The sequence below is a fragment of the Sciurus carolinensis genome, chromosome 9 (assembly GCF_902686445.1).
Source record: "Sciurus carolinensis chromosome 9, mSciCar1.2, whole genome shotgun sequence".
Lineage (NCBI taxonomy): Eukaryota > Metazoa > Chordata > Mammalia > Rodentia > Sciuridae > Sciurus > Sciurus carolinensis.
Genome location: NC_062221.1, coordinates 66,389,494 through 66,414,187, shown reverse-complemented (window position 1 = coordinate 66,414,187; position 24,694 = coordinate 66,389,494). Strand labels below are relative to the sequence as shown.

Here is a 24,694-nt window from a genome sequence, read left to right as displayed (position 1 = left end):
GAAAGCCAACTTGACCTTTGAGAATAAGCAGTTAACTTATAAATTCTCCAAAAGTTTAATAAAAACCATACATTTCTTCAAGACTATCCAGGTTTACACACACACACACACACCACAAATGTCATGGTTCTTTGCTTATAATTAAGAGACGTAACTCTCTGGAATGGTGCTTGGTTTTATTCATGCTACAGATACAAAGAACACTCACTTGCAGTTTATTGTTAAGATAACTCCAAAATTATCACTGCAATCTTCTGCTTTGAATTCAGATACAGAAAGGGATGATGGGCCATAAATGTTTTTTTGTTGTCATTGTTGTTGTTAATAAACATTGGGAAATAAGTTACTAACAAACACAATGTGCAAAATAAGAAATATTTAAAGACATGGGATCCCCAAGCAAAAAACAGCCAATTGTGTCATTGCTGTTGAAGTTGGAAACCACATGACATTGTGACAGTACTAAATTAAGCATAGGCTACTGCGGTTTTGAGATACTTTAGGTCATCATAAAGTTCTGGCTTGTTTCTATGCTAAAGAAATTTTAGGAATTGGAAAGACTGCGGATATTTCTGGTGGACAGAATAGTTGCCGCTGTTTTTTGTTGTTGTTATTGTAGTCGTTTTTCCTTTAGATGCCAAAGTCTATTATAAAGATAAAATAATACTTCCTTATGAGCGTTCTGAGGGGGAAGAATGAGGTAAGAAGAAAGGGGATATCACATTTTGTAAACAGAATGAATGAACAGTAAAAAGAAATTCACCAAATATTAAGAAGCTTTCCTATAGGAATAATTAGAAAAAATCCCGAGTCCTACCAATTTCTAACGCAAAAGAATTAGAGAAAAACGCAGCTAAATAAGCAGAGGTACTTACCCTCCGAAGGAAAGATGAGGTGTTATTAAGGTGGTACTGTGCCAAATACTTTGAGAGTGCTGATTGAGAAGTGGTGGAGACAGGGAAACGTTAGCATTTACTTTTATTGTTAAGGTGACGCAAGAGCAGTCACTGCAGTTTTTGCGTTCGGACCGGACGTGGCAACTCCGCATGCTGCAGGTGGAGCCGCGTGCCAGGGAGAGGAGAGCCGGGACGCAGTACTGCAACCTATGCTCGCAAGGGTCTGCTTTGCCTCCCCAGGCTGCAGTGCAGTAGGGTGTGCAAGGTTCGTGTGTGCCGAGGCACAAGGGGTCTTTCCGCAGCAGGAGGGACCGATGGACACGGAGAATCATGGTACCATTTAGAACATGACATTTTGAGGTGCTCAGGGTCTGGCATGCCCCAACCGGGGCCGAATAACGAACTGTTAAAGCCGCCGTCCCCGCAGCGCCCAGGGCAGCGGCTCGAATGCCTCGCCGGGACTGCAAGGGCCGCTAGGAGCGAGGCCGGCGTGGGCCGCTCTGGCCGACAGCTAGTCTCGGTAGCCCCTTCCCCCGCCCGCGGCCGCGGGTGGGAGAGCGAGGACGCCGCCAGCGCGCGTGCGCGCTCCTTCGGTGCAGCTAGTCTGCGTGCGTGAGTGGGAGGTGGCAGGTCTCTGACTCTGGCCTTCCCGGCTGACTCTTCCAGCGCGACGTCTCCAGCCATGAACCGGTTTGGTACCCGGTTGGTGGGAGCCACCGCGACCTCGTCGCCGCCGCCGAAAGCCCGCAGTAACGAAAACCTCGACAAAATCGATATGTCTTTGGGTGAGGGGCCGAGTTGGACCGAGTTGGAGTGGGGGGAGGTGTGGGGGGAGGTGTGGGTGGAACCAAGTGGCGCGGTCTGTGGGGGAAGGGGGCCGTTGACGGCGTTTGCAGATCGAGTTTTCGTGGGGGTGGGCGGAACCGAGCTGGGGTCCCCAGAGGAACCCGGAGCGCAGGCTAGACGCCAGGTGCCGGGGTCCAGCCGTAGGGATCCGGGCGCCCCCTCGGCGGAGGCGGTGTCTGACGAGGGACCGTGGGGCGGGGGCGCTACGGGCCGCAGGTTTGGAGGGTCCGGGGGCGCGTGTGCCCTCGTGTTCCCCAGAGCGGCGCCACCCCTCGCCGGTTACCCCGCTCTTTGTCGGGGAAACTCCGAGGGCTTCCCTGGAGCGTGTTCGCTGGGGGCATTATCGGGAGTGGGGACTCGTGGAGCTGTGCTTTCTCGGGAGAGCTCGGAGAGCGCAGCCGGGTCCGTGACCGCTCGGCGCGAGTGGTTCCCGACGAGGCTTGTTGGGCATAACCGTCCAGGCCTCGGCTGGCTCTGCCGGCGCCTGGAGCGGCTGTCAGAATACGGTGAGGCGAGGACCGCGTCAGATGCTTGTTGTTCGTGTGTCTGGGAAAGCGCACTCTCCCTATCCTGGCCCCGAAGTTATTAGCTAATTAGGAAAAGGAAGCAAAACCGAGGGATTTCGGTGGATCGCTGAGAAGCAAGGTAAAGCGTGGGGGGTCCCGCTCGAGTGAGAAGGGTGGCATGGCTTGGTGCTGATTACAGAAAAGCAGGATCAGTGGTTCCGTTAAAACAGTAGGTCTCACACTGTCGAGGCACCATTCTTTGTGTGTTTGGCTTAGCTGGTCCCAAAGTAATTATGCTTTTGTCGGGATTCAAGTTATGGTTTTGTATGTATGTAGTCAGGTCTGCCTGCTCTTTCTCTTTCCTGAAGTTTTTCAGAGTTTTGAAAAGTAAATGCCTAAGTGGATTTAGAGGTGTAAACTTTCTAAGGACGGTATTTAGGATAGTGTTGGGCCTGGAAACATTCTTTTTAAGTCAACATTTCTTTCCATTTGTTTTTTCTCTTTTGTTGTGGTTTATCTGGGAAGTTCTTGGTCAAACGTCAAGAACTCTTGTTTTCTAGGATTGCCACAGGTCATAACCCAGTGTGGGAATTAACTAAATTATCAGAAATAGTATGCTTGCCTTCAAGTCTTGTCTTACTGTTAGTCAGTAGAAAGCTCGAAAGATAAGAAGAATCTTGACCTAAAGCTAAGAAAATGTATAGCAATATTTATTGTTTACTATCTGCTAGGCCCTGGACTAGACATTTTTATGAGCTGCTTTGGTTTGTCTTCATAATAACCCCATGAGGATTATACTCCTAGAGATAAACAGCATGGAATCCAGAGACACACTGTCTTAAGTGGGGACCCTGCTTCTTGTGCCACTTACCAGCCATGTGACTGTGGGCAAATTACTTGGCAGTGTCTCTTTTGTTAAAAGGTGATAGTAACAGTTTATCTACCTCATAGGTTTCTTTTAAGTATTAAGAGTGAATGTGCATGTACAAACTGCTTAGAACAGTTCCTAGTACACAGTAAGCACTGTACTTTATTTTTATACACACTGTATGTAAGTTATCGTTGTTATTCACATTTTACAGAAACCTGAGGCATAGAGAAATTAGGTAACGTGCAAAAAGTCATATAGCCAAGCTCATAAGTGGTAGAACCAGGATTTGTTTGCCTCTAGATTCAAGCTATAGGTGGTGTAGGGAAATGTAAAATATGTATTCTCAAAACTAATACATTTCTTAAGCTTGTAATTTTTGTATTTTATTTGGTAATTATGATATTCAAGCAAACTGAAGGGTAATTCTCTTCATTGTGGAGAGTTAAAATACAGCTCAGAGTCAGTCTGTCTGTCTCTTTCTCTCTCTCTCTCTCTCTCTCTCTCTCTCTCTCTCTTTTTTTTTTTTTTTTTGGTACCAAGGATTGACCCACGGGCATTTAAACCCTGAGCCACAATCCCAGTCCTTTTTTGGTATTTTATTTAGAGACAGGGTCTCGCTTAGTTGCTTAGGGCCTCCTTAAGTTGCTGAGACTGGCTTTGAACTTGTGATCCTCCTGCTGCCTCAGCCTCCTGAGCCACTGGGATTCCCAACTGCTGGGATTACAGGCGTGCACCACCATGCCTGGCTGGCAGACCTTTTGTGCTTGAAGATTGATCTTAGGAAGACATACTTTGGAGAGATTTGAAGTATTTTATATGAATAGTTTTTTGAATGTGATTAAGAGTCTTAAAGATTACAAATGGGTGAGGTAGAACCATAATATATTAGCATTGATCCTTATAACCTATTTCCTTCTGACTTAGAAAAGTCTGATTCTAGTCACATAGATTATTTGTACTTAAAGCAGTTTGGAAAAGATAATTGAAGTTAATCGTTGTTAAGTTTTATTATGAAGTTGATTATGTACAGTTTCTTTGGTTCATTTGATGTATCAATCATTAAAATTAATATTGGAGTTTGAACTGTGGAGAAAGTGTTTGGATGTTTCTCAAATAAGTATTGTTGGTTTCTAGTAACCTTTAACAGATATAAATAGGAATCTGGAGTACATTTAGTGTTCTGATCTTCACATTGTTCTGTTGTATTAGCATAATGTGATGTTTATGAATTATCCTTGAACATGGTTTTTGGAAATAATGAGGCTTACAGAATTACAGAAATCAGTATAAAAAGAAAAATAAAGTAACCCCGAGTGACTTTGCTAAAGGAGGTGAACTAGTACCATTTTTTAAAATATTGTATCTTTATCATGGCACTTGTGTTTAATTTCATATTTGTTATTTGCACATCTATTTCATCAATACTTTTACTGAGGTCAGGAACTATATTATACTTTTGTTGTTTCTATTACAGCACAGCCTTACATATACAATCATTGTGCAAGGTACATACTCAATAAGTATTTGTTGAGATGAAATTTAGAAATTTTGGTCTGCGATTGAATGATTTACTTATTTTTTGACTGCCTATGATTTTAATAAAGGTGGTCATCTTTTAAAAATGGAGACTTCTGTGGTATGGAAAGTAAGCACAGTATGAATAATTTTTGTGAATGACTTTTTGCTTATTTATATTCATTAGGGAAAGAAGTGCTGTGGACAGTAAAACATTTCATTTGTTAGTAGATCTGTTTAGGATATTGATTTGAATTTTTCCTAAAAATTTTCTTCAGAACACTAAGCAAAATGGCTGATTTGGGCTTTATCTTATTATTATTAACATCTTATTGGCAATGCTTTCAAAGTTAGGGACATAGGAAGTCTCTTAACTAAAAAATGAGACTGAGTAATTTAGTCAGTAACTTCAAATGAAAGTAATTATGGTATTTCCTTTGTTGTAGATGATATTATCAAGTTGAATCGAAAGGAAGGAAAGAATCAGAATTTTCTAAGACTAAATAGAGAACTCCAGCAAACTAGTATCCAGCAATTCAAGATGAGAGTATGGTGGAGGATCCGACAGAATTCTGGTAAGTTTTGAAAGTAAACTTTAATGGAATGCTGTTATTTGTGGATTCTTAGTATACTATTTTTTTTTATTAGAGCATTATAATTACACATGGCAGTGGATTCATTTTGACAAAGTCATACATGCGTGAAATTTGATTTACTCCATTGCAGTCCCAGTTTTCCTCCCCCACCCTCCCCATATTCTCCTTTCTCTATTCTACTGATCTTCCTTTTGCTCATTCATTTTTAAAAATAATTTAACCTTTATTTATTTATTTTTTATGTGATGCTGAGAGTTGAATCCAGTGCCTCATCTGTGCAAGTCAAGTGTTCTACCACTGAGCTACAACCCAAGCCCTTATTCATTTATTTTGATTGGTGCTTTTTACATATACTTAAAGATGGAATTTCCTGTGGTATAAATATATACTCATAGTATGATTTTGTTAAATACATTCTTGTATTTCCTCCCTGTTTTCTTCCTCTTTTTTCCCTCTGGATCCCACGGATCTGCCCTATATCATATACTTAAAACCTTGTTTTAAAAAAATTTAACTTTCCTTAAATAGGTGATGATACTGTTTTTTAAAAATACTAAGTCATTTTAAGGACACCTTAATATATAAATAGTCAATCATACTTAGGGTTTAAAATTGGGAAAGATTTTATATATCATGAGATCCTAGCTTCTTCCCAGTGACATGTTCATTTAACAGTCTGTTTGATAGAATAATTGACTCCAGTTTAAATGTTTAGTGAAAGCATACCACCTCCAAGACAAATTATTCTGTTGTTGGAGATGATTCTACTTACTAGAAAATTCTCTTAATTTGAATTAAAACATGCCTGTCTGTTACTTCTACAATGTTATAGGAAGCAAACTCCCTTTTCTAAATGAGAATCCTTTTAGTGTATGGAGACTGCTATATATTTTGCATAGAAAATTACATCCAAACCTTTTTTTTTTTCTTTTTTCTTCTTTTGCACTGCTGGGGACTGAGCCTAGGGCCTTATGCATGCTAGGCAAATGCTCTACCACTGAACTAATCTCTCAGCCCCTACATCCAGATTCTTTTTTTTATCGTTTCAAACCTTTAGGATTTATTAAATCCTACAGAGGTGACACTCCAAATTGAATGCTTTAGATGTAATCTGAAATTATATATATGATTACTTTTGGTAATCTGGAAGCTTATTTTGTTCTAAAATGAATTGAAGGCAGTAACTGAACATATATATGATTCATCAACTTTTTTGGTAGTCACATCAGCATTTTAGAATAAACCTTTGTTCAAATAAAAAGTAAATTTTTTTCATATATAAAAAATTCTTTGACAAACTAACTTTTCAATTAATTTTTTTCTATATGTTGAAAAACAAAATGTAATCCCCAGTAGGTTGAAAATAATTTGTTCTATATTTAACAGCTAATATGCCAGGATGTCCTCAAAATATGTGTAACAGAGATTAGACTCTATATAAAATACTTTATTCTCAATAATTTTTTAAATAGCTGAACCTAAGCTAGTAAATTTTATGATGGGGCATTTAGTTGTAGCAAATGAATATGTAATTTCATTGATTTATATTTAAAGATTTTTAATAAATGTTAAATATACCATTTTTGTATGTGATTTTACATATGTTATATGTATACTGTATATTTTAAAGTAACTAGAGTTCTTTGAAACCAAAAGTAACTAATATTTTTAAATGCTTTGAACTGACTGGGTTTGGGTATATGTAAAGTTGTAGTCTGTTGCTCTAAGAAATTACTTTCTAGTAACAGAAGTAAAATAGAAAAGTAGAGTGTGAAAAATGTCATAAGAGAATTTTGGATAGTTTTATAGGACTTCAAATAGGAATTTTGTGCTATAAAGATCAGGGGTGATTTAATAGATAAGGTGAAATATGTTGTGGTCCATAAAAGATCAGAAAAACTTTCCTTTTATGGGACTTATGATCTGAGTCTCAAGATAAGTGATATCTAGCAACAGCTTAGATATCACAAAATTGAGCCTGTACTTGGTTTCATTCTCTGCTTACATGTGACAGGTTAAAAAAGAACAACTGCCACTGTTACTGAATGTAAAGAAAGATGTGGGATTGTCTTATGTTCTAATTGGGAGTACTTTAGATTTCCACATGTAACGTTAGTGAGAATATTAGTTTGAGGTAAGAGACCTGAGAGGCATTGGCAGATACTCATTTTTGATTGTTGCATAAGTAAGTAAATTAAGTCTTTCTAACTCCATGCCTGAAATACGATTTAGACACTCATTAAGTACTTAAAACAACCTAACTGTCCTTCAGTGGTAGAGTCATACAGCAGTGATTCTCAAAATGTTGTCTGGGCACCTCAAGGGAATCCCCAAAACTCAAGGGTCCACAAGGTCAAAACCATTTTTATATTAGGACCTTAATTGTGTTTTTATTCTCTCATGAATATACAGTAGACTTTTCTTGAATCTATATGTTGTGATAATTAAAATAGATTGAAGTGGAAGCAGTGACTTATTTCAAGCTGCTATAACTTGGTGGCTGGTAAATCTCAAAAGTTTTGTTTTTCAGTTCTGTAGGTTGGACCTGAATTAGGATGCCAGCCATATTGGGTTCTGGTGAGAACTTACCTTTTGGGTTGCAGATTATGAATGTCTTATGATAACCTTACATGCCAGAAAGAGGGATACAGAACTCTCTGTGGTCCCTTTTATAAGAGTACTGTTCCTGTTCATTAGGGCTCCACCCTTGTGTCTTTAATTACCTCTTAAAGGGTCCTCAAACAATTGAGGCAAATGATGTATGTGTGAAATTAATTCATTTTAATTAATGAATTAAAGGGGTTAGCCTAGGGATTTAAAAGAGGAAATTTGCTCTCTCTAGTTTTAGTTGTTTTCAAAGAGAGAAATAGAAGACAGTGAAAAAGGATGATATGTATGGGAACCATGTACTGTAAACAGATAGAAATAGAAGGCACCAAGGGATAGTATTCTACCACTTATTTTTATTGTTTTAATCAATTTTATTCTTGTTAAGTGACTTTCTCATCAGTCTCATCTGCTCCTGAAACCATAGCATTATAACAGATTTCTTCTCCCTTTAATATTTCTTTTTGCCCTACCAATTCATTCTTTTGGAATATTATCAAATTTCTCCATTATGGAAGCCATCCTTATTTAGCAGAATCAGACTAGGTTGAACCATAGGACGCAGATGCCTGGCTTCTAGGAACTCTTGGGAAGCGTGTGGTGCTGCTGGGCGGGAGTGGTTCCCTGTCTCCTTCTGGAATATTCCCCCTTAAGAGAATGGCTCCCCTAACTCCACCCTGTCCTGTCCATCACAGAAGCAGTTCCTCCCTGCCCTTGCCCCCTTTACCTGTATATTATAATCAAAAGAGAGTTGGGCAAGTTGTTGTTGTAAGAGGCCAGAGCTGGTATGGCCAGACCCGTCATGCCCCCTCTCATTTAAAAAGAGTATTGGTTCTTGTGTGTTTATTGAGTAGATAAGTTTTTTGGATAATAGATAGAAAAACCACCAGCATCATTCTCTGGCAGTTAAGCCTTTTCTCCACATGGGTCGTGGCAAGGAGGACCCCCCACACTCCATTCCTCTCATAGTTCTTTATCATGTCATGTTTGAGTGGTACAGTAGCATTTGAAATGGTCTTACCTACCTTCTGTTTCCCTCTTTCAATCATTCCATAGTTCTCCTTGTAGGTTATTGTAGTCTGAGTGTGAATACAGTGACCCCCTCCTCCTCGTCATGGTAGTCTTTATCCCTGTTCCAAGCCCTGTGTGATTTGAGCTCAACATGTCCATTCACCTTTTATCCTTTTCCCCAGACTATCTCTCAATATGCTGTGGTTGCCCATATCTTTGTACTTAATCATGCAGACTTAATCATGTCTATCTCCCTATTCATATCTTGCTAATTTCATAATACCCATTTTGTAAGTAATTTTGTATTACTTTTTCTGTAATAGTTTTTTTTCCTTTGAAGTGTATTATTGATTATATTGTGCTTTTTATTGCCCTTTAAGATTTATATCCCAGTTTGAACATACATTCAGTTTTTGGAGACATACCCACCTGCACCTAGATCATATCTCTACTCTTTCAAACTGTGACCTCTTGGTAATCATTGTTCTTTGCTTCACTTTGCTCATTTGCAAGATTAAGATTTTAGCATCAACCTCAGGTTCTTAAGCAATATAAAGTATTTAACACAGTGTCTAGCATTGTAAGGGATAGCTGTTTCATTGTTTAATACAAATAAAAATAGCAAGTTATAGATTTGAATTAATGTATAGGTTCCCCCAACATAAACCTACACAAGACAGCAGTTATTTGATTAAAAATTTTTAAAGAATTTATGTCTTTATTGCCTTTTTTCTGATTATAAAATAAATATCTTTAGGACCGAGGCATAACACCTGAAAAGGAATATATATGATATGTTGTTGATGGACAACTTTTATTTTATTTATTTATATGTGGTGCCAAGAATCGAACCCAGTGCCTTCCTTACACATGGTAGGCAAGCACTCTACCACTGAGCTATAACCCCAGCCCCTGAGAAAAGAATAGATCTTGAAGACCGCTGCCCCCCACCTTCCTCCTTCTGAGCCCCTGACCTTGTTGGAGAGGGTGGGGCCATGGGGCCTCTGGATAGAAAGAAGTTCATTGAATGTCCATGTTGATGGAACTTAGTGGAAGGCTGCCTATGGGGATGGCTAGCTTAAATTCACTGAAGGAGTCAGCAGGGCCAAGAACTAGGCAGACGCCTAAGGGACAAAATTTAACTAACATTTTTCTCTCTGGCCTCACCTAGTATTAGCCTGATGCATACCAAGGATTGGTATCACTTGACATCCTGTGACACAGTAATACACCTTGAGAAGCGTACTGGAAAAAGAAAAGCCCCTTTATCCTCAGATCTCTTCAGCGCCCTCTACTGATAAAACTTAACATAGTTGACAAGAAAATACTTTTCCAGTATCAGAAGCCAGGGCAGTAAGGGGTGAATTGGAAGCGAAAAGGCAATAAATTGGTAAGTGGTTCAGTCATCTTAACATAGGCTTTTATAACTGTCTTATTGGACTCTAGTCTCAAAATTACTAATAGAGACATTACACAAAAAGTTTTAAGAGTTGATGTATGCAATCAGCCCTCTCTTAGAGAATCGTAGTACACATTAGCCCTAAGAAATCCTATACTAAAGAAAACATTTTAACTTTATTTTTAGCTGTGAAACTTTCTTGTTGCAAGACTTACCACCATGGTGCAGATGTAAAGTATCAGATAAGATTCTAAAGACATTACCCCCCAAAATAAGATGAGAGTGACCTCTATCAAAATTGTTACTTGGCATGATCATCTGAAATTTCTGGATGTTGCATTAAGAAATTTTTTCAAAACTGAGGTATAAGTCTTGGAAGAGGGAAGACCATATCATTGAGAGTAACATAATTATCACCCCACTACCCCAAAAATATTAAAGGAAAAAAGAATGTCAGGTTGGAGGGTGTAGCTCAGTTGTAGAGTATGTGTTTAGTATTTGTGACACTTAGGTTTCAATCCCCAGCACCAGTGGGGGTGGGGGGTGGGGAGGAAAAAATCCCGGGAAAATAGTTTGAAAAGGACTATAAAAATTAATAAGTGACTTCAGTGAAACAGCTAATTATAAAATGGTATTTAAAACCTCAGTAGCTTTCAGTAATGCAAGGAATGACAGTATGAAAATTATTTTTAAAACCGAATCTTTTAGAGCTAACAACAAGATGTATAAAATAGTAACAAGTTTAAAAGGAAACATGCAAGATTTATGTAAAGAAAAGGGAGCTATACTGAACCAATTTGTGACAAAATAAAGATTTCTATAGGTAGAAGGGTATGCCGTGTTCCTAAATGATAACAGTGTTGTAAAGATGTCAGTTTTTTTTTATTGTAAACAAATGGGATACATGTTGTTTCTTTATTTGTACATGGAGTCAAGCATACCATTTGTGTAATCATAAATTTACATACGGTAATGTTGTTTGATTCATTCTGTTATTTTTTTCCCCTTCCCCCCACCCCTCCCACCCCTCTTTTCCCTCTGTACAATCTTTCCTTCCTCCATTCTTACCACCCTCCTTAACCCTAAACCCTAAACCTAACCCTAACCCTAACCCTAAAACCCTAACCCGAACCCTAACACTAACACTAACCCCTCCCACCCCCCATTATATGTCCTCATCCGTTTATCAGCGAGATCATTCGTCCTTTAGTTTTTTGAGATTGGCTTATCTCACTTAGCATGATATTCTCCAATTTCATCCATTTGCCTGCAAATGCCATAATTTTATCATTCTTTATGGCGGAGTAATATTCCATTGTATATATATACCACAGTTTCTTTATCCATTCATCAATTGAAGGACATCTAGGTTGGTTCCACAATCTGGCTATGGTGAACTGAGCAGCTATGAACATTGATGTGGCTGTATCTCTGTAATATGCTGATTTTAAGTCCTTTGGGTATAGGCCAAGGAGTGGGATAGCTGGGTCAAATGGTGGTTCCATTCCAAGTTTTCTAAGGAGTCTCCATACTGCTTTCCAGAGTGGCTGCACTAATTTGCAACCCCACCAGCAATGTATGAGTGTACCTTTCTCCCCACATCCTCGCCAACACCTATCGTTGCTTGTGTTCTTGATAATCGCCATTCTAATTGGGGTGAGATGGAATCTTAGGGTAGATTTGATTTGCATTTCTCTTATTACTAGAGATGTTGAACATTTTTTCATATATATGTTGATTGCTTGTAGATCTTCTTCTGTGAAGTGTCTGTTCATTTCCTTAGCCCATTTGTTGATTGGATTATTTGCATTCTTGGTGTAGAGTTTTTTGAGTTCTTTATAGATTCTGGAAATTAGCGCTCTATCTGAAGTATGAGTGGCAAAGATATTCTCCCACTCTGTAGGCTCTCTCTTCACATTTCTGATAGTTTCCTTTGCTGAGAGAAAGCTCTTTAGTTTGAATCTATCCCGGTTGTTGATTCTTGCTTTTATTTCTTGTGCTTTGGGAGTCCTGTTAAGGAAGTCTGATCCTAAGCCAACAAGTTGAAGGTTTGGACCTACTTTTTCTTCTATAAGATGCAGGGTCTCTGGTCTGATTTCAAGGTCCTTGATCCATTTTGAGTTGAGTTTTGAGCAGGGTGAGATAGGGGTTTAATTTCATTCTGTTGCATATGGATTTCCAGTTTTCCCAGCACCATTTGTTGAAGAGGCTATCTTTTCTCCATTGCATATTTTGGCCCCTTTGTCTAGTATGAGAAAATTGTATTTATTTGGGTTTGTGTCTGTGTCCTCTATTCGGTACCATTGATCTACCTGTCTATTTTGGTACCAATACCATGCTGTTCTTGTTACTATTGCTTTGTAGTAGAGTTGAAGATCTGGTATTGGGATACCCCCTGCTTTGCTCTTTCTACTGAGGATTGCTTTAGCTATTCTGGGTTTTTTATTCTTCCAGATGAATTTCATAATTGCTTGCTCTATTTCTGTAAGGTACATCATTGGGATTTTAACTGGAATTGCATTGAATCTGTATAGCACTTTTGGTAGTATGGCCATTTTGACATTATTAATTCTTCCTATGCAAGAACATGGGAGATCTTCTAAGGTTTTCTTTTAATTTCTTTCTTTAGTGTTCTGTAGTTCTCATTGTAGAGGTCTTTCACCTCTTTTGTGAGATTGATTCCCAAGTATTTTATTTTTTTCGAGGCTATTGTGAATGGGGTAGTTTTCCTAACTTCTCTTTCTGAAGATTCATCACTTATGTGTAAAAATGCATTGGATTTATGAGCATTGATCTTGTAACCTACTACTTTACTGAACTCACTTATGAGTTCTAAGAGTTTTCTGGTGGAATTTCCAGGTTCCTCTAAATATATAATCATGTCATCAGTGAACAGGGATAGTTTGAGTTCTTCTTTTCCTATTCGTATTCCTTTAATTTCTTTGGTTGTCTAATTGCTCTGGCTAGAGTTTCAAGGACGATGTTGAATAGAAGTGGTGAAAGAGGGCATCCCTGCCTTGTTCCAGTTTTTAGGGGGAATGCTTTCAGTTTTTCACCATTTAGAATGATATTGGCCATGGGCTTAGCATAGATGGCCTTTACAATGTTAAGGAATGTTCCCACTACCCCAGTTTTTTCTAGTGTTTTGAGCATGAAGGGATGCTGTATTTTATCAAATGCTTTTTCTGCATCTATTGAAATAATCATGTGATTCTTAACTTTAAGTCTGTTGATATGGTGAATGACATTTATTGATTTCCGAATGTTGAACCAACCTTGCATCCCTGGGATAAAACCCACTTGATTGTGGTGCACTATCTTTTTAATATATTTTTGTTTGCAATTTGCTAAAGTTTTGTTGAGAATTTTTGTGTCGATGTTCATTAGGGATATTGGTCTGAAATTTTCTTTCCTCCATGTGTCTCTGTCTGGTTTACGTATCAGGGTGATATTGGCTTCATAGAATGAGTTTGGGAGGGTTCCCTCCTCTTCTATTTCATGGAATAGTTTGAGGAGTATTGGAATGAGCTCTTCTTTAAAGGTTTTGTAGAACTCGGCTGAGAACCCATCTGGTCCTGAACTTTTCTTTGTTGGTAGGCTTTTGATGACTTCTTCTATTTCATTGCTTGAAATTGATTTATTTAAGTTGTATATATCCTCCTCGTTCAGTTTAGGTAATTCATATGTCTCTAGAAATTTGTTGATGTCTTCGTGGTTTTCTGTTTTGTTGGAGTATAGATTTTCAAAATAGCTTCTAATTATGTTTTGTATTTCAGTTGTGTCTGTTGTGATATTTCCTTGTTCATTCCGAATTTTAGTAATTTGAGTTTTCTCCCTCTTTCTCTTTGTTAGTGTGTCTAAGGGTTTATCAATTTTGTTTATTTTTTCAAAGAACCAACTATTTATTTTGTTAATTTTTCTTTTGTTTCTTTTGTTTCAATTTCGTTGATTTCGGCTCTGATTTTAACTATTTCCTGTCTTCTACTACTTTTGGTATTGGTCTGCTCTTCTTTTACTAGGGCTTTGAACTGTAGTGTTAAGTCGTTTATTTGTTGATTTCTACTTCTTTTGTTGAATGCACCCCATGAAATAAATCTTCTTCTAAGTACTGCTTTCATAGATTTTGATATGATGTGTCTTTGTTCTTGTTTACTTCTAAGAATTTTTTTATTTCCCTCCTGATGTCTTTTGTCATCCATTCATCATATAATAGCGCATTATTTAATCTCCAGGTATTGGAGAAGTTTCTGTTTTTTTATTCTGTCATTTATTTCTAATTTCAATCCATTATGATCTGATAGAATCCAAGGTAGTATCTCTATCTTCTTGTATTTGCTAACAGTAGCTTTGTGGCATAAAATATGGTCTATTTTAGAGAAGGATCCATGTGCTGCTGAGAAGAAAGTGTATTTGTTCTTTGTTGGATGGTATATTCTATATATGTCCATTAAGTCTAAATTGTTGATTTTGTTATTGAGATCTATGGTTTCTTTATTTAATTTTTGTTTGGAGGATTTATCCAGAGGCGAGAGAGGTGTGTTAAAATCGCCTAGTATAATCGTGTTGTGGTCTATTTGATATCTGGAATTAAGAAAGTTTTGTTTGACGTACGTGGATGAGCCAATGTTCGGGGCATGATATTTATGATTGTTATGTCTTGCTGATTTATGCTTCCCTTAAGCAGTATGTAATGTCCTTCTTTATCCCTTCTGACTAGTTTTGGCTTGAAGTCCACATTATTTGAAATGAGGATGGATACTCCAGCTTTTTTGCTGTGTCCATGTGCATGGTATGTTTTTTCCCATCCTTTCACCTTTAGTCTATGGGTATCTCTTTCTATGAGATGAGGCTCTTGCAAGCAGCATATTGTTGAATTTTTCTTTTTAATCCAATCTGCCAGTCTATGTCTTTTGATTGATGAGTTCAGGCCATTAACTTTCAGGGTTATTATTGTGATATGATTTGTATTCCCAGTCATTTGACTCATTTTTGTTTTTTGACATAATTTGGTTTCTCCTTTATTTGGTTGTTCCTTTAGGCTAGTTCCTCCCATTGCTGATTTGCATTGTTGTTTTTCATCTCTTCCTCATGGAATATTTTGCTGAGAATGGTCTGTAATGCTGGCTTTTTTTTTGTAAATTCCTTTAGCTTTTGTTTATCATGGAAGGATCTTATTTCATCATCAAATCTGAAAGTAAGTTTTGCTGGGTATAAGATTCTTGGTTGGCATCCGTTTTCTTTCAGGGCATGGTAAATGTTGTTCCAGGCCCTTCTAGCTTTTAGGGTCTGGATTGAAAAATCTGCTGATATTCTTATTGGTTTCCCCCTGAATGTAATTTGATTCTTTTCTCTCGCGGCCTTTAAAATTCTGTCTTTATTTTGTACGTTAGGTATTTTCATTATAATGTGCCTTGGTGTAGGTCTGTTGTAATTTTGTATATTTGGAGTCCTATAAGCCTCTTGTACTTGATTTTCCATTTCATTCTTCAGATTTGGGAAATTTTCTGATATTATTTCATTGAATGGATTGTTCATTCCTTTGGTTTGTTTCTCTAAGCCTTTTCATGATATCTCGTAATTCTTGTAGATTCTGTTCATGTTTTCTTACCATCTTCTCTGTTTGGTCAACTTTGTTTTCAAGGTTAAATATTTTGTCTTCAGTATCTGAGGTTCTGTCTTCCAGGTGTTCTATCCTATTGGTTATGCTTTCTATGGAGTTCTTAATTTGGTTTATTGTTTCCTTCCTTTCAAGGATTTCTGTTTGGTTTTTTTTCAATATCTCTAACTCTTTATTGAAATGATCTTTTGCTTCCTGAATTTGCTCTGTTAACTGTCGATTGGTGCGATCATTCAATGCCTGCATTTGCTCTTTCATCTCATCCTTCAATGCCTGCATTTGCTCTTTCACCTCCTTGTTTGCTTCCCTGATTGTTTTAATTATGTACATTCTGAATTCCCTTTCTGACTTTTCTTCTGCTGTGATTGGGTTTTATTGATATAGTATCTAGGTTTGTTTGGGGCATTTTCTTCCCTTGTTTTCTCATATTGGTCAGATGTCAGTGGGACTCTGAGATATTGTAGATTTCCTCTATTGGCTTATAGTGTCCCTTTAGATTTCCATTATATCACCTCCCAGCCTTCAGTAACCTGAAGTCTCGGAGGAACTTGATAATGCAATGCTTCCGAAGAAAGCTGCCCCTAGCCCCCTACTGGTTCCAGGGCTTGGAGCTGGCTCTGTGTGGAAAGTCTCTCACTGGGCGGTCTGCTCCGAGAAGCTGGCCAGTGAAAGGAACCTGCCGCTGGAGGGAGCAGGGCTGCTTGGGGAAATCCCTGGCTGCCCTGTCCTGGTCCCTGAAGCTGCCTGCAGGCCGGAGCTCGCTGCTGACTCAGGTACTTGGAGCTGGTTCTGTGCAGAAGGGCTCTCACTGGGGGGCCTGCTCTGAGAAGCTGGCCGTGTGGGAGGAGCCCACTGCCGGAGGGAGCAGGGCTACCTGGGGAAGATTCTAGCTGCCCTGCCCTGCTCTGAGAAGCCGCCTGTATCAGGGCCTGCCGCTCAGGCCGAGCTTCACCCGGTTGGGGAGACTCACCCCTTGGCTCTATTTTAGTCTGAGTCTCTCAGTGCCTCCCCTTCTTGAATCCTGGGTTCTGGAGCAACAGGAGATGCAGTCACCATCTAATCCACCATCTTGGATCACCCCATGGAAAGAGCCTTCCGCTGGAGGGAGAAGGGCCGCCTGGAGAAGTCTCTGGCTGCCCTGCCCTGGTTCCAGAGGCTGCCTGTGGGCCGGAGCTCTCCGCTGGTTCCAGGACTTGTGGCTGGCTCTGTGTAGAAAGGCTCTCACTGGGCAATCTGCTCCGAGAAGCTAGCCTTGAAAGGCGCCTGCCGTTGGAGGGAGCAGGGCTGCTTGGGGAAGTCCCTGGCTGCCTTGTCCTGGTCCCTGAAGCTGCCTGCGGGTTGGAGCTTGCCACTGGCTCTGGGAGTCGGAGCTGGTCAAGATGTCAGTTCTTAAAAAAATTAATATAATTCCTCTGTCCAAACATTGAAGGAAATTAGAACTTAACCACAGAAAACTGACTCATGAACATGACAGTTCATGAATGAAAGAATACAGGTGGCCATAAAAACACATGGAAAATGTTTATTCTCACTAGTAATCTAACTACCAAATAAGGCAGATTTTTTTTCAAACACTAAGCAATAAAGTTATTAAGAATGATAATCTTCTTACTTGTCAGTGATAAGAGAAAAAGTAGCACCCTTCTTTATGTTTTTCAGAATATAAATGAATGCACTCATTCTGGAAGAGATTTTTGCAATATAAGTAAAAATCATTAAGAGTTTGCTTTATCTTTCATCTGGTATTTCATCTTCTTGAAATTTATGTCTTGAGAAAATATGGATGTGTGTAAAAAATGTTCAAAACAAGAATCAATTAGTAAGAAATGTGTTAGATCAAATGTACATTAAAAAGTAATGCAAGAAAAGACTATAAAAACATGGGATAATATTCATAGAGTAGTATTAACGTAGACTATAAGACAGTACATAGAATTTAAAATTATAATTGCTACAAGATTACTATAAGGTTCACCTATTTATTTACTAATACAAAATGGTAGTATTATAGTGCAGTAGTCATGGTACTGCATGTACTAGTCAATTTTGAGTTGCTTAAATATAGTTGAAACTAATGTTATGTATTTGTAGAATTTCTGCAGTGAGCATGTGTCTTTAGTAGTTAAGGAAAAGTTGTTTAAATCAGGATGGAAAAGCACAGTAATATTACCTGCCACAGAAATTAAAATAATGTCCACGAACACTTATTGGAGGACTGATGAAAAGCAATTTGAATAGAGTAGAGCTGAAAGAAAAGAAGTCAGATTGCAATGCAGTAGTAAGTAAATGGAAGATGAGAGAGTGATTCTACTCTGGATGAGTTTCTGTTCTATCAAATAGAAACAAAATGTGAATCACATGGTAATAAATTTTATTTATCTCAGTATATTCAAAATATTATCATTTAAACATATAATTAATATAAAATCATTGGTGAAGTGTTTTACACTATTTGTAACATCTCAATTCAGCCTAATAATAGTTCAAACATTCAGTAGCCTCATATAGGGCTGGGGATTTGGCTTAGTTATATAGCACTTGCCTAGAATGCACCAGGTCCTGGGTTAGATCCCCAGCACCCCTGCCACACACACACACACACACACACACACACACACAGACAGAGCTTAGTAGTTTTGTGTTTAGTGTCTACCACAATGCACAGATACAGTCTAGATTGTCCTGTTGAGGAAGTAGTGACAGAAGAGAAGGCTAAAGGGAACGTGTGAGAATCACCTGTTCCTTTGCAGTTGAGTATAACCACAGAACCCTTCCCAATGGACTTCTATTCCATTTAAAAATGAAATATTTTGTGTAGTTCAAAAAATATGGAAATAATAAGTTATAAAGTACTCATCTACTCTTTTGAGCAATTGAGTATCCTGTGACCCTCACAATTGCATTCCTAAATTAATAGTTTCTTCTCCTTTTCCTTCTCTTTTTTTGAGGTATTGGAAATTGAATCTAGGTACTTTCTTCACTGAGCTACATCCCCATCCCTTTTTATTTTTTTATTTTGAGACAGGGTTTTACTAAATTGCCCAGGCTGGCTGCAAACTTGTCTTCTGCCTTAGCCTCCTAAGTAGCTGGTATTAAAGGCATGCTACCACATCCAGCAATTGTGTCTTATTCTTTTCCTTTTACAGGTTTTAGTAAAACTAATTTGAACCGTAAAGGAAGAGTAACACCTGGAAAGAGATGTCCTTATGTAGTTATCACTGGTTTTGTGGGTAGGAAGGCAACTGGAATTTTAAGTTGACCTCTAACTGACTAGAATTCTAAGTCTACCTCTAAGTGGCAAGGTAGGATGATGACTTAATCCTAAGATAGAAATACTTTTCCTTTATTTGTACTTACATTTTTATGAATAAACTTGAGAAAACTTTTTTTTCTTTTTGGTACGTGGGATTGAACCCAAGAGCACTTAACCACTAATCCACAGCCCTTTTTTTTTTTTTACTTTTTAAATTTTGAGACAGAGTCTCACTAAGTTGCTCAGGGCCTTGCTGAATTACTGATGCTGACCTTGAACCTGCAATCCTCCCAAATCATGGAATTACAGGCACGCACTACCATGATCAGCTAATTTTAATTTTTTTTTTCAGTATTTTGGGGCTTATATAAAAATTTTAATAACTAAATACAAATAATTTCTAGTCATGAAGAATATCTAAACTTCCACATTCTCAGTCATCCCTCCAGATGTGTGAAGAACTGGTTCTAGGACACCCCTCAAACCCCAAAGTCTGTAGTTGCTTAAGTCCCTTATATCAAATGGTGTAGTGCTTGCATGTAACTTATGTACATCCTCCTATATACTTTAAATAATCTCTAAATTTCTTATAATACCAAGTACAGTATAAATGGTATGTAAATAATTGTTTTACTATATTATTTAGAAAAATGGGACAAGAAAAATAAGTCTGTTATGTTTAATAAACTCAAGATATAAAGTTATCACAATTATATGATTATAATGTGCCAGATACTTGAAGGAAAATTACATGAACAACAGCATCATAGAATATGTCCTTGGTGTTATTAAGACAAAATACAAAGCCTGGAATAGGCCATCAGTCTGATCTGTGTCTTTTCCCCTATGTTCTTGATAATCTTTATCTTTGATTTTACATTTACTTCTTTTAAATGTTTATGAAAATGAAGACTTCATGGTTTACCTGTATAGTCAGTAGATGTTTATAAGCATTTCTCATATGCTTAGAATAACAGGGGAATTCAGTAAAGTATAAGATAACATCCATATGCTCAAGCATTTTAGAGAAGTCCTCATGCAAGATATGGAAATATGAATTAGGCTTTAATGGTGGACTTAATTTAATATGAAGGAAAGAAAAGTGGACATTTCATTCACTTATGTTTTTTATCATATTAAATTTTCTTCTTTTCCCCTCTAACCATTTCAGATTGAATTCTTTGCTATTATAACCTCTGTTTGTTCTTTTTCACATATTTGTTTTGGAATTTGGCCCTCTTACCCCTTCACTTTGTGTTAGTGTTTTGTTATTATAGCAAACTATCTTGAGATAATTAACTTACAAATAAAGAAGGTATATTTTAGCTTATAGTTTGGAGGTTCCAGTCCAAGACTGGGAGGGGCAGAACTCAGAGCTTTGGGCCTTTGGCAGGTCAGCACATAATAGCAGGAGCATGTAGCAGAACAAATGACTGAAGAGGAAGAGGCCAAGGTCCCATAGTCCCCTTCAAGGGACACCTCCAGTGATGTAAGGCTTTCTCAATAAGCTCTACCTCCTGAAACTTCCACAACCTCTCAGTAGCAATACCCTGGGAATTACCTGTAACATGAATCTTGGGAAGGACGCTTATCCAAACCATAGCACTTAGAATCAGAATCACATTTATATAAGTTATTCCTTAGTTTTCATCTGTTTTTGATTCTTTTCTTGAGCTCCATAATCACATTTTTTCCATCATCCCCCAGAGTACCACAAGAATTTTAAGTATAATGTGGCTGTTGTTTATTCAATCACTTTGGAAATTTTTAAATCATTTTAGTTTGTCCATCACCCTTATTTATTGATTAAAGCAGTTGTTAGTCTCTGTCCATTCTTCATTACAAATATTTATTGTAGTATGGTTTATTAGCAAAAAGCAATCTGATTAGTATAGTTTTTTGCCTTCTGAAAGAATATAGAATGATATTTTCCAGTTTAAAAAGGAAGGCAGTGGGTCTGGGATTGTGACTCAGTGGTAGAGCACTTGTCTGGCATATGTGAGGCACTGGGTTTTATTCTCAGCACCACATATAAATAAATAAATAAAAATAAAGGTCCATCAACAACTAAAAAAATATTAAAAAGAAGGCAAAACTTCTCGACAAAATTAAATGCAAAGGAAACCCGTTGCAGTTCTCAAGAGACATACCAGATAAACAGAAAGTAAGTATTCAGATGTAAGTCAATAATGCATTGTCCTGCATTAATAAATACTTCTTTTAGTAGGTGTTCAGAAGAACACATTTACAGTGATTCTTGTTATTTTCAAGACAAATATTTTAGATGTCTTATATGAAATCCTACATGGAAGCATTTAATAGTAGTTTCCTTATTTCTTAGACAGTTTTATTGATGACTTAAACTTATATAAAAATTTTTAAAAGCATCACTCTTCTTTACCTCCATTGACAAAGAGAATAAAATTGTAAAACGGATCATTTTGGTAAAAATTCTAACACCTCAATTAGAATTATTCAGAATTGGGAATTTTTTTTTTTCAGTGCTAAGGATTGAACCCAGGGCCTTGTGCTTGCAAGGCAAGCACTCTACCAACTGAGCTATCTCCCCAGCCCTAGGGACTGGGAGTTCTGAAAGTTGAATTGATTATTCAGTCTTGTGTCTCTTACTAAAACACTGAATCATAATGTAGATTATTTGAGGAAAAAGCAAACTAGAAAGAAAAAATTCTGTGTGAATGTTTCTTAGGCTGAAATTATTTTTATACCAAATTAAAAGAAATAGCACAAAACTAAAAGTTATACTTGTGGCATCTGTTCTCTTTAAGGACAAAGTAGGCAGAAAGGAAGCTGACAAACTGAAATTGCCCTATTATTTCAGTGTCCAATACCATTTATTTATCTAATAGAAGATAATGCATAAAAAAAATTGGGAATGAGGTCTTTGTATGAATGGAATGGGTACAATTGCAGTTTCACTTAACTTTCATTTTGGAGAATCATCTAGTAGTACCTTTTTTGAAAGGGAACCTTCTCAAATAAGAATGTTAGATTTATGTGTTAATTAGGCTAATTAGAGAAATTTTGCATTTGGAAGTAGGATTAGGTAACCTGTTAAGCACCTGTTTCTGTAGTAGATAAGAATTTTTGTTTTCTCATACTTCACCAACTTTCTATAGAAAATAGAAGGGAAGTGGTGAAAGTCAAGTCAAATATAATTTACAAAGTGCATTCTGTGCCTGAAACAATAAGAAAGTGAAAAAGTGTATCTCCGTGAGTTCATATTAATATATAAAAGTTTCTGTGTTAATAAGGAAGAGAAAGCTAAGAGGAGGAAAGGTTGTTTTCAAATTCTATGTTTGTTTTCAGTTTGGCATGAATGTGCCTAGGTATGATTATCTTTTACTAATCCTACACACAAATCTATATATTTATGTTTTCACCAAGTTTATAAACAAGAAATAGCATTAAAATGTAATCTTGTAAATGTCTTCAGAAGAAAGGTGGAATATTGGAGAATTAAATATTTGGAAGATCATGAGTTCAAAATTAGTTTGTTATGTGATATGCTGTAGGAAATATTTGTAAATCATATCTCAATACCCTCATGTAAATAAACAATTTGAAGTCTGTTAAATGTTCATCAAGTTTTCAGCCTATGAATTTAACTATGTGCTTACTTTTTCTCAAGATGTTTAAAAGTAAAGTGTCTGAGATTACTCATGATAAATTTGTTTTTGTTGCAGAAATAACATCCCAGCTAATTTTACCAGAAGTGGAAATATATTAAGCCATCAAAAAGACACTCATCAGGCAACTTTTCTTTTCAGAAGAAGGTATTAAAAAGCCTTGATGGTGTTTTCTTTTACCTAAAGAGAATTCTCTACTCTTAATCATAGGAATGGCTCTTGGTTGAGGCAGGGATTACATTTGGAATTTGGGGAACAACTTTAGCTTAGTTCTTTATTACATTTCTTCTTCCCTTGCCCTTAGTAGCAACTTCTTTATTACATTTCTTCTTTTCTTGCCCTTAGTAGCAACTTCTTATAATTTGTTATTTAGTAATAAATTTGTATTTGCCACTTTTCTAATATAATAACCCCCAACAGACAGGTATTGCCTGTATAGCACAGACCCCTCTCCTGCACTCACACATATGCAACACTGGGTTATAAAGTTTTATAGTGCATGGTAGCTGCTTGGATCCAAATTCTTTGGGTTCTACTGCTCTTTTTTTTTTTTTTTCTGTTTAGGTTCAGGACCAGTTGAACACAGAACAACTGCTAGACGATGCAGTAGCAAAGAGAACTTGTCAGTAAGTTTCAGTTTGTTTTTCAAGATGTCATTTTAAAATTCACAGAACACCAGCTACTCCATTTACCATGTGCCCCTGTCTGAAAGAAATTAAATGAGACCCAAAATGAAATTAAGTCCAAAATAAATTGTATTTTATTTTCGTTTTTTCCCTCAAACACTTTTGAGTTTTGAGTTTTCATATGTCATTGTTGTAATAGTTTTACCACCAGGTAAATTAGCATATTTATTTTTCATTGCCTATTATTTTACTTTAATAAAACAGTTTTTTTCTTCTTTCCCCCCCATTTTACTGCTTTTATATGAATAGAAGAAAATCTAGTAGACCTTTATATAAATTCGTAAAACCTTGAAAACAATAGAACATTTTTCCTTCACCGTAATCCTTTTTCCCCTGTATGCAAAAATCTGTTTCTGTCTGTTACACTCCCCAAATGTGAGTTGTAACACTCTTAATTATCAGGTTTTGAGATTAAACTGTTAACAATTATGGCTACTTTTTGGAAAACAAAACATAAAATGTGGACATGGTCCACATTTAGTAGGGCATGATTTTTAGCAGAGTACAGGAAAGAAAACTATTTGAACCTAATGCTGGCAGCGTTCTTTAGTACAGAAGGTATGACAAATGGAAACCATATAAAAAGAGTTAATTTTCTTATTTGCTACTGCAGTGAACTATTTTAACATAATAATTACATAACTTCTATTTGTTTTGACCTTTGAGATTTAATTTGTAGACAAAGAATAGAAATATAATAAAATATAAAAATAATTTTAGCATGTATATATTAAAAAAATCTTTAAAGATATTATTTTAAAGAATGTAACCTTCTCCTAAATAAGCAGTAACAATAATTATGTCTATCTACCTACTTTTGCCATCTTCCAGTCTCAGTGAAGATATTCTTCCTCTCAGTAGCTAAGCCACCAAGGACCTGCCCTCCATATCCTATAATCTCCTAGGTGCTCGGGCCACACAGTCTTATCCTGGCTCTGCTGCACCTGCCATCTCTCCCTGTGCTGTCTCATCCTCAGCAAAACCAAGGCATGTTCACAAATCTTGGCATTTAAAACAAACTCACTTGGACTTTTCTCATCTCAAGTTTTGGAAAGAAGAGACCATACCTACTCTTTTTGCTTCATTGTCAGTGTGTCTGCCTTTTCAACATGTCGTTAAATATCCTTTCCAACTGGGCCCTTTTAGTCCTGCTGAATGACTTCTGTGATGCCGTACACTGTTAATCTGCCTCCCTCAAATGAGTCCCTCTGTTTCTGAGGCACCATTCTCTGGACTTTTCCCTT

At 37.2% G+C, this 24,694-nt stretch overlaps 1 protein-coding gene and 1 pseudogene across 1 annotated transcript; one reads left to right on the top strand and one right to left on the bottom strand.

Annotated features, from left to right (window-relative positions):
• The window catches only part of LOC124993643 (GATA zinc finger domain-containing protein 1-like), a 45,971-nt pseudogene extending 44,391 nt beyond the window's left edge, over positions 1–1,580 (bottom strand).
• On the top strand, positions 1,232–23,665 carry LOC124992681 (UAP56-interacting factor-like). Its single transcript, XM_047563817.1, has 4 exons — positions 1,232–1,681; positions 5,081–5,209; positions 22,822–22,911; positions 23,329–23,665. Exons 1-3 carry the CDS (start codon positions 1,579–1,581, stop codon positions 22,863–22,865), a joined length of 276 nt encoding a protein of 91 aa, XP_047419773.1. The 5' UTR covers positions 1,232–1,578; the 3' UTR covers positions 22,866–22,911; positions 23,329–23,665.
• Positions 23,666–24,694: the final 1,029 nt, after the last annotated feature.